The sequence below is a fragment of the Tarenaya hassleriana genome, unplaced genomic scaffold (assembly GCF_000463585.1).
Source record: "Tarenaya hassleriana unplaced genomic scaffold, ASM46358v1 Cleome7, whole genome shotgun sequence".
Lineage (NCBI taxonomy): Eukaryota > Viridiplantae > Streptophyta > Magnoliopsida > Brassicales > Cleomaceae > Tarenaya > Tarenaya hassleriana.
Genome location: NW_010969548.1, coordinates 2,841,572 through 2,850,799, shown reverse-complemented (window position 1 = coordinate 2,850,799; position 9,228 = coordinate 2,841,572). Strand labels below are relative to the sequence as shown.

At 40.7% G+C, this 9,228-nt stretch overlaps 3 protein-coding genes across 3 annotated transcripts in view; 2 read left to right on the top strand and 1 right to left on the bottom strand.

Moving 5' to 3' along the window:
* Positions 1-2,210, top strand: part of LOC104801003 (endoglucanase 11) — a 3,844-nt gene extending 1,634 nt beyond the window's left edge. The window contains 3 exon segments of the mRNA XM_010524057.2: positions 1-85; positions 221-475; positions 1,312-2,210. The exon segment at positions 1-85 is cut by the window's left edge and continues 17 nt beyond it. Of these exon segments, the coding sequence (XP_010522359.1) occupies positions 1-85; positions 221-475; positions 1,312-1,986 (1,015 nt within the window). The 3' untranslated portion in view covers positions 1,987-2,210.
* Positions 2,192-4,721, bottom strand: LOC104801004 (general transcription factor IIH subunit 2). Its single transcript, XM_010524058.2, has 5 exons — positions 4,660-4,721; positions 4,182-4,483; positions 3,248-3,709; positions 2,775-3,150; positions 2,192-2,585 (listed from the first exon to the last, which is right to left on the bottom strand). The coding sequence occupies exons 2-5, from the start codon at positions 4,461-4,463 to the stop codon at positions 2,437-2,439; spliced, it is 1,269 nt and encodes a 422-aa protein (XP_010522360.1). The 5' UTR covers positions 4,464-4,483; positions 4,660-4,721; the 3' UTR covers positions 2,192-2,436.
* A 506-nt stretch (positions 4,722-5,227) lies between these two features.
* On the top strand, positions 5,228-7,957 carry LOC104801002 (ATP synthase subunit gamma, mitochondrial). The gene is made up of 9 exons (XM_010524056.1): positions 5,228-5,421; positions 5,945-5,988; positions 6,100-6,252; positions 6,445-6,558; positions 6,650-6,777; positions 6,859-6,981; positions 7,079-7,198; positions 7,359-7,480; positions 7,577-7,957. The coding sequence occupies exons 1-9, from the start codon at positions 5,318-5,320 to the stop codon at positions 7,650-7,652; spliced, it is 984 nt and encodes a 327-aa protein (XP_010522358.1). The 5' UTR covers positions 5,228-5,317; the 3' UTR covers positions 7,653-7,957.
* The last annotated feature ends 1,271 nt before the right edge of the window (positions 7,958-9,228 follow it).

Below are 9,228 nucleotides of genomic sequence, written 5' to 3'. Positions count from 1 at the left end.
GCCCCCCGCCATGGCCGCCGCGTCCATAGTTTTCCGGCGAACTAACCCACACTACTCTCACCTTCTCTTGCACCACGCCCAACAGGTACACCTAATCCATCTCATTATAACCAATCTCTAATTTATTTTAATTAAATCGTGTGATTTGTACTAGGAATCTTAGAGATTATGTAATTTTTATTCAAATATATTTATATATATATATATAATATTTTTGTAGCTGTTCGAGTTTGCGGACAAGTACAGAGGGAAATACGACGAGAGCCTAAGAGTGGTGAAGAGCTACTACGCGTCGGTGAGCGGGTACATGGACGAGCTCTTGTGGGGTGCCACGTGGCTTTACAGAGCCACCGACAAACAAAACTACTTGGATTACGTCATCGACATGGCCCACCACCTGGGAGGCGTATCCTGGTCCATGTCCGAATTCAGCTGGGACGTCAAGTTCGCCGGTCTCCAACTCCTCTCCTCCATGGTACGTACATTCACACGTGTACCATACGCATGCACGTATGTATATACATACACTACCGACATATATTCGTACAAATATATATACGTGTTATATATGCGGCAAGTGATGTGTGGTTGGACATGAATCACATGGTAGGCTAGGGATAGTTTTAATTTGGTTATCTGTATGTGTGGGGACTTCTATTTATTGATGCCCAAAGTAAAAGCTGCGACTTGGTATTTCTTTTTTCCTACTTAGGTCTCTTTGTAGGTTTTTTACTTTTTGATCTTTTTAAAAATTAAAATAAAAAAAAACAAAATAGCAAATTTTATTACAAGAATTATATTATTGGTAAAACTGCAAGCTTTAATTACAGTTATTCAGACTCATTGATTCTATATAGTAATTTTTTTTTATCTCGAATAATCACTTCGACGAAGGGATTTTAATGACGAATTAGCTAAACATAACCTTATACAGTTTGTGTTTATTTTTTTTAAGAATATTAATTCATTTTCTTCATAGTACCATATGCTTACGCAACAAGGAAAATAAAGGTTCATCAAAGTTGGGTGTTCCTTTGGACTAAAAATCACGTGATTTTGTTCCTTCGGACGATGACGTCCCTTAAATGGTTCTGTCTATGGCACGTGACTCATGAAAGTTCGAATCTTTCAATTCGGACCCATATATATATATAATGTGATCATTCATTCACAAGCGAGCATTTTAAGAGTATTCAAAGCACTAGATTAGATGTTGATTACCTGAAATGCTAATTGCAGTACTTAATTTTGAAATTATTTCAATGTGACCCCTAACTTTTTCTTATTGTTCGCATTGCCTCGTTTTTTCAGATCCTCAGCGAGGAGAAACATAAGCAGCACTTCCAAACCATGCAACTTTACAAAGCAAAGGCCGAACACTACCTGTGTTCATGTCTCAACAAGAACGTCAACGGCTCCAACGTCGTACGGACTCCCGGAGGCTTACTCTACGTTCGGCAGTGGAACAACTTGCAATACGTTTCCACCGCTTCCTTTCTCCTAACCGTATATTCCGACCACCTAAGAAAATCGAATCGAAATCTCGAATGTCCCGGGGGAACAGTTGGCCCGGATGAAATGCTCGGATTGGCGAAATCTCAAGTGGATTACATGTTGGGATCGAATCCGATGAACATGAGTTATCTAGTGGGGTACGGTCCGAAATATCCGACTAGGGTTCATCATAGAGGAGCGTCAATTGTCTCGTACAAAGAGAACAAAGGGTTCATCGGGTGCACACAAGGGTATGATCATTGGTACGGACGACCAGAGCCGAATCCGAATGTTTTAGTGGGGGCTTTGGTCGGAGGACCGGACCATACGGATAATTTCGTGGACCGACGCGATAATTACATGCAGACCGAGGCTTGCACGTACAACACTGCACCTTTGGTCGGTGTGTTTGCTAGGTTCCTAGAGTTGGAGGAGCAACAACTCGAAGAAGAGAGTCTGGATATGAGTTTGATTGCCGCTTACAAGAGATGAAGCGTATAAATTATAGGAAGAGAACGTAGTTTTTGTCCTTATCCGCATATATATATATATATATATATGGGTTTTTCTCCGTTGAGGCTGGAAATGAAAAGGGGTGCCCAGCCTGTTGGATTTTATGATTGGTGTAAACTTTTAAATTATTTTAATTATCAAATATATCATACAAAAGGTAATTTGCAACATGTAAGATATGAGATTCAGCAATTGGTTTCTTTGTTTTGTATTCAAATTATATAAATCAATTCCAAGACAAGTACAGATACAATGTTCACCTAAAGCTAAAACCCAATGTGACTGGTCTCCAAGTGAACTCTCTCTCTCTCTCTCATGGACTGACCTTGACTGGACGGCTTCAGTAGATCACTCGGACAAAAATATAAACTGGGCTTATGCTGTTTCTTGTAAAGCCCTCTGCCCGCTCACGAGTTTTGTCTCATTCATTCATTCTTCCATCATGACAACGGGTTTAGGGTGTCGGATGCTCTCGCAACCGGGACAGTTGTGCAAGCTCTCGTGGATGTATATGTCACAGTCGAGACAGAAATAGTGCCTGCATTTGGGACATGTTACACATGGCCCGGGTTTGTTCCCTGCGCGAAGAAACAGTTACAAAAAGACACTCTTTTGTGGGCGGTTCGGTTAGAAATATGCGTCCATGTTTCACATATGCAAGTCAAGTGTATATTCCTCACTGGTAACATTGCACATCATCATCAAAGCATATTGAATCGGTTTGATATGAAAAGAGCTTGAGATAGGAATATGAGAAGACTAGTTACCTGTAACAAGGAGGCTCAGCTGACAACCGAAACAACTCTTTGGAAGCTTTTCGCGTGGATTGTTCAGACTAGATGGAGGCACCTCGTTAAATGGAGCTATAGGGAAGAGATGATGGTATGATCTCGCCAAATGAGGCGAAGAAACAAGTGTCAACCCGCAAATGCTACATTCTGTAGGCAGCTCACATACACGAGCTTTGCATCTGGGACACGTGTAACCAGCACCTATCTTAACTTCCCTATGACATGAACATATCGCAATCGAACCCTCTGCAGCTCTTTGCGGGAAACCCATCTTGATCAAATTTGCAATCGCGAATTCTGCCAATGCTGGAGGAGGGGGAGCGTGTTCAAGTAGAAGATCTTTCAGGTGTAGCTGAGACGAAGAAATCAAGAAAATCAAATCAATCACGCCGTTATAAAGGACTTCTATTTCAAGGCACAAGTGGAGAGAGAAGGCAGCTGAACTTAACCTCATCTACCGCAACAGAATACAAGCCGCCCGTCTCTTGGCAGAGGTGCTTGCATATGAACATTTCCGCAGAAAGACCAATTACTGAACATCTTATCTTCGATTTCTTGCATTTCTGAATAGTCTCCATAATGTCTCCCGGATCACAAGTACTCAGAGCTGAATATAATATCAGAACTTCACGATGCCCATACGATGGGATCTGATTTAGATGCTCATGTACAAGTTCCAAGGCATTCTGCAAAGAGGAGTCGCCTGAGGATTCCAGCTTTCCCAGTAATGCTTTAATGTGGGATTCAGGACTGCCACCGAGGTCTGTCAAGTTATGAGCCATTCCATCTTTTATAGTAACCAAACCGATTTGGCTCAGAGGATTTTGGTCAAAGAACTCTCTGATGAAAGCTTCAACATGCTTTGCCATTATAGCCATTCGACTTGGCCGAAAGTCCATCTCTGCAGCTGCCTAGACACAACAGAGCAACCTAATTGAATGCATTGCATAGTCTGAATCTGAGAAAAAGAAGACAATTCGAATCCGTGATACAGATCAACAACTCATCAGCTTTTGGTTTATTGCAACCATTTCTTATATGAATTCGTCTAACAGTCAACCCTAAGATCCACTTAAACAGCAAAGGAAACAACTTTTAGCTGTTCATGTGCTCTAACATCGCAGAAATTGCTCATGTTATCCACCGGTTCGATGAACAAACCAAAACCCATTTAGAATAAATCGGTTTTGAAGTCCATAGACCATAGTTTTCTATTGCCCTGAAGTCAAGTTAAGCAATACACCCTTCTTCACAACACAAAATCTAATCTTAATTTGCCCAAAAGTTCAGAACTTTCCCATAAGAACAACATTCAGACAACCTCACTTATCAGCAAAACATTCTCCACGGATCTGAAGCCACAAAAAGCAACAAAAATTTTACCCGAGAGAAATCAATGACGACGTAGAGATAGCGAATAAGGCCCTTTTGGATGCGCGTTCCGGCGGCGGCGGAGGAAAGCAGGCGGAGGCGGCGACGGTACTGAGCATGGTAGATCGCAGTGTTGTCGATGGGTCGTAGAAGTCCAGATTCATCCTCTTGCAACAGTTCCCAGGATCTCTCGTCCACGTACGCTCTCTCCCACGCCCCGATCCCTTCTCCTTCCGCATCCTCTTCGTCTTCCTCTTCCGTTTCTCCGTTCAATCTCTTCCGCGCGTTGTTCATCTTCTGCCTCGCCGCAGAATCTGAGCAAAAAATCAGAATCGAACATCGATCAGAAATCAATCGAGAGTAAATACACTTGCGACGCAACGACGGAACATGGTACGGAGGATTATCGAAGGAGATGATAAGCGTTCGAGGAATTTCTCTCGCATTTTCTTCTCAATTAAAAGGAGCGAGTGTGTAAACTGTTCCATACCTGTTGCTTCTTCCTGCTTGTCCCCTGGAAACCAAGAAGCCCTCTTCTCAACGGAGAAAGGTTTAAGCACTAATTTAATACTTAAAAAAAAATCATGTAATTGGGCTTCATACTAATGGGCCTGTACAAGGCCCATTTAAACTATTGGATATGCTTTTTAACATTTTTTAATTAGTATTATTTTTTTTAATCATGGATTTCCTAGTGTTTCTATTGTCTATTAATAATAACTTATTATGTATATAAAAATCAAATAAAAGGTACCCAAATTTAAAGAATTTAATTGAATTTATATACATAGTTATTATTATGTTTATCTTTAACCACAAATCCTTAATTGCGTCTAATAAAAAAAAATGTTCCACCAACCAGGGGGCCGAGAATTTTTATATATGAGCCTTAAGCCCAACATTTCAATTTATATGTGTCCAATATTTTAATTTTACGGGCTCAGGTTATAATCCCTAAACTTTAGATTAACCTTTTTTATAATTAACATAGTCAATTTCGCGGGAACGACACCGTTTTGAAGGATCATCACCAATTAAGCCCTTGCTCGCCGAGGTAGTCACCTCTTCGAATCCCATAAACTCAAAAGGAGAAATCGATCTCCGAAGGTCGCCCCAGAACTAGGTTTTGCTCACCAACCCCGTCAACAATGGCTATGGCTGTTTTCCGTCGCGAAGGGAGGCGTGTCCTCACTTCGGTGTCTCCTCGCCCAATCGCCGCCGTCCGATCCACCGCTCCAATCTCGTCTCCTGAGTGAGATCTCTGTCCCTCCAGAAATACTCATACGATCTTCCCTGCGTGTGTTCGGATCATTGAGTTCATGATTTTAATTTGGAATCTGGTGTGTGTTTCCGATTCGTTCGTTGCCGCGGGCCTATTTCGGTGAACGATCGTTAGGGTTAGCGCTTGTTTTCGGCGTCCATAGATCAAATTTGGTTTCTCTGATTTGGGAAGTGGGATCAAGTGGCATTTTTCGCATTTGTCTTTCGGATTGAGAATTCAGAAATATTGGGCATTTTTTTCACTTGGTGGTAAAGCTCATTTCTTTAGACTCTATATTGGCCGGCGCGAAATGGGTGAATTATGCTTCAACAGGAGCAGAAATATTTGTGATATCGGTATCCGGACTATGGTTCATCTTTCTCCGTCGTTTGATGTTTTACTTTCCTGTCTAAGGCTTTTGTGCGTTTTCCCACGCTGGTTTAAGGGAAGTACCTCCACCCCCGTCGTTGCTTGGCCTTTGAAAATGGGTAGATAATATGCTTTTTGTCTGTAGGAATGATGCGCCTCTGGGAGTTCGCTTTGCCTCTACCCAAGCGGGTAACTTTCATTTGATAATTGGAGAAAAATTTATCTTTTTTAGTATCTTGTTTGTTCCAGAGAATCTTGGGTATTATAATCTCGTTGAATTGCAATGCATTCTGTATGCAGTGCGGAACCGTATGAAGAGTGTGAAGAACATCCAGAAAATCACAAAGGCAATGAAGATGGTTGCTGCTTCAAAGTTGAGAGCTGTTGAAAGTAGAGCTGTGAATTCCCGTGGGCTTTGGCAGCCATTTACCGCACTTCTTGGAGATACTCCCAGTATGTTGGCCAATAAAATCTATATATCATTTTCTGCAAGCATAGTTAATCATCTAATGGCTTGCATTTTTTTTTGTGGTTCCGATCAACTACTTTGTAGTTTGTAACGAATTTGCCCTTTTGGTCTATTTCTCTTATTCTTCTGCATGTCTTCTTGATTGCTGTTATTAATTTATTGGGCTGCAAAACCAGGCGTTGATGTAAAGAAGAGTGTGATCGTCACTATCTCTTCTGACAAGGGTCTCTGTGGTGGGATTAACTCCACTTCTGTTAAAGTGAGCAAGGGTCTTAATAAGTTGTCTTCTGGTAAGTTGTGAATCAATATCAATGTGTCTCCCGTATTAATTCTCCTCTATTATCCTTCTTAACGCATCTCCCCATCCGTACATGGTCGCAGGTCCTGAGAAAGAAGCGAAATATGTCATTGTGGGAGAGAAAGCAAAAGCTCAATTGATACGTGACTCCAAGCAGCACATTGAGCTTTCCATAACAGATGTGCAGAAGAATCCACTGAACTACACCCAGGTAGGTCGTAATAATGAATATTCATGGGCGTCATGTTTCTCTTGCTTCCTATATTTGCTTCTGAAATGTTTGCTACTTCAGGTTTCTGTCCTGGCTGACGAGATCCTGAAGAACGTGGAGTTTGATGCTTTACGTATTGTCTTCAACAAGTTCCACTCAGTGATGTCGTTCCTACCAACCGTGTCCACTATTTTGTCTCCCGAGGTACTGATAACTTCCTTACTTTTCGGGATCACAGTTCATTCTTTACCGTGTCTCGACCACCTGTAGAAACCTTTATACTTGTGTTTTGCTTATGTAGATGGTTGAGAGGGAGGCTGAATCCGGGGGAAAGCTTGGGGAGCTCGATTCATATGAGATCGAAGGTGGTGAAACAAAGGGCGAGATACTGCAAAATTTGGCCGAGTTCCAGTTCTCATGTGTAAGTATCACTTTGAGCCACTTTCTTCTTTTTCAATATTTTCAGTCCACCTCTGGATACAGACGCATCGCTTGATTATGTTCCACCCTTTGCTAAATAATTAAAGAATGAAGCAGTTATCCTTGAAAGAAACGTGATCTTGATGTATTGTGGGAAACAGGTAATGTTCAACGCGGTGCTGGAGAATGCATGCAGTGAGATGGGAGCCAGGATGTCTGCCATGGACAGCTCCAGCAGAAACGCTGGAGATATGCTTGACCGTCTCACCCTCACTTACAACAGGTCTCTCTCTCTCTCTATATATATATATATATATATGCATATGCAGTAGCCATTGGTGATGGATGTGATAAATTCTGGGCATGGGGGGTGAAACAGGACTCGTCAGGCGTCTATCACAACCGAGCTCATCGAGATTATATCAGGAGCATCAGCACTTGAAGAAAAGCACTGAGATCCCAATCCCGACCTGTGCGCCTCTTGTTTGCTAATTAATCTCTCCCTGATGATGAAGAAGAGTTCATTTCAACTTCCCTTGCCTGTTTCTTTGCCCAAGAGATTCCGATAATTAATAATAACAGAGCCCCGTCTGCTATTTTAAGCAGTGCGTGAAGAATTGTTGGGATTCACGTTTTGGTCGGCAATCTCTGTTTCTCATCTTCTCTTCGTGTTGTGTTCAACATGGGACCATATACATACATACATATATATATATATATATATGTATATGCATACTTTAATGTCAAATCTTTTCTCTTTGCCAAATTTGTTTCTCGTTTTTTTCTGGTTTAATTATTCTTTTCGCTTTATTTAGAAATCATTTTTATTTAGACGAGAAGGAAACCCCGGTTTGCCAGATTTAAAATAATTTCCAATATCTTCATTATGCTTTTTAATATATGAATGTACGGTTAGTAACTTCGTATCCATTCGTTATAACTGGTTTGCCCTCCTCCGGTTTGCTTGTAAACACTTGCTGTATAAAAAGAAATTATCTCAAATTTTTTTTCTCTTCTCTTAATATTCGATATTAATTAAGTACCAAACAACTCATTTAACAACTAATAAGCACAAGCAAACACGCGCAATCGTTGAAAATGTGAAAACTATAAAACCCATTAATTTTTTCAAGTTTGTAGACATTTCTTCAAGTTCAACAATACCTAATCACGACGTATCAACAAAAAAAAATTAAATATTTATCTAATTGGTGCTAATAAAAGCATCATATAGTGATTATATATAATCCTTAATAAATAAAAGCCTTATATCATTGACATAATTGTCTATGAACGTCGGTGAATAGCTAGAATAATGCTAAACCCCGCAGACATACAACTCTTCTACTATTTGTTTACGTACAAATACACACATATACATACATATATATAAACATAACTCTATTATTGTCACCTTCGATCAATCTAATCTTTGAAAACTACACATATATAAGCCAAACTCAAACTGTAGTTCGAATCATTACATCCAATCCTGCAAACGCAGTGTATATAGGTCTTATATATATATACACACACGTGCGCTCGTATATGCTACAAAATTTTTTGGGGAAAAATAAATAAAAAACAGAAAAGAGGAGGGGAAGTAATTATCTAATACCAGCGGGAAAGAGAGAGAGAGAGAGAGATCATCGCTTGTTGTGTAGAGGGTTTGATCCCGTCGGGATTTTTCGTTTTACCGGCAGGAATCTTCCGGCGCCGGTGACACGTGTCCCTTCGGATGGAATAAACCCTCTCTCTCTTTGAGAGGGTCCTGAGGTGAAGCTTCGTCTTCCCCCAGCGGCTGCATGGAAGTTTCGAGCTTTAGATGAAGCCAAAACCACCAAGAGAAGAACGCCGATACAGAGACGACGAATATGTTTCATCCCCTCTCTCTCTCTCTCTCTCTCTCTCTCTTTGCCCTAAATTTTACTATTTTGTTTTTAAATATGCGAGGAAGAAAGAATACCTTTGAGATGGATATGTATATAGAAGTATTTAGTTGATGCACAAACTTCCATATTTATGTTGTGA

Excerpts from the sequence above, each read along its gene's own strand:
- LOC104801004 (XM_010524058.2), bottom strand. The coding sequence starts at position 4,463 with ATGAACAACGCGCGGAAGAGATTGAACGGAGAAACGGAAGAGGAAGAC. Across the intron at positions 3,710-4,181 it reads TCGTCATTGATTTCTCTCGG|GCAGCTGCAGAGATGGACTT; the intron begins GTAAAATTTTTG and ends TGTTGTGTCTAG. Across the intron at positions 2,586-2,774 it reads GCTGAGCCTCCTTGTTACAG|GGAACAAACCCGGGCCATGT; the intron begins GTAACTAGTCTT and ends TTCTTCGCGCAG.
- LOC104801002 (XM_010524056.1), top strand. The coding sequence starts at position 5,318 with ATGGCTATGGCTGTTTTCCGTCGCGAAGGGAGGCGTGTCCTCACTTCG. Across the intron at positions 5,422-5,944 it reads GCTCCAATCTCGTCTCCTGA|GAATGATGCGCCTCTGGGAG; the intron begins GTGAGATCTCTG and ends TTTTGTCTGTAG. Across the intron at positions 6,982-7,078 it reads CCACTATTTTGTCTCCCGAG|ATGGTTGAGAGGGAGGCTGA; the intron begins GTACTGATAACT and ends TTGCTTATGTAG.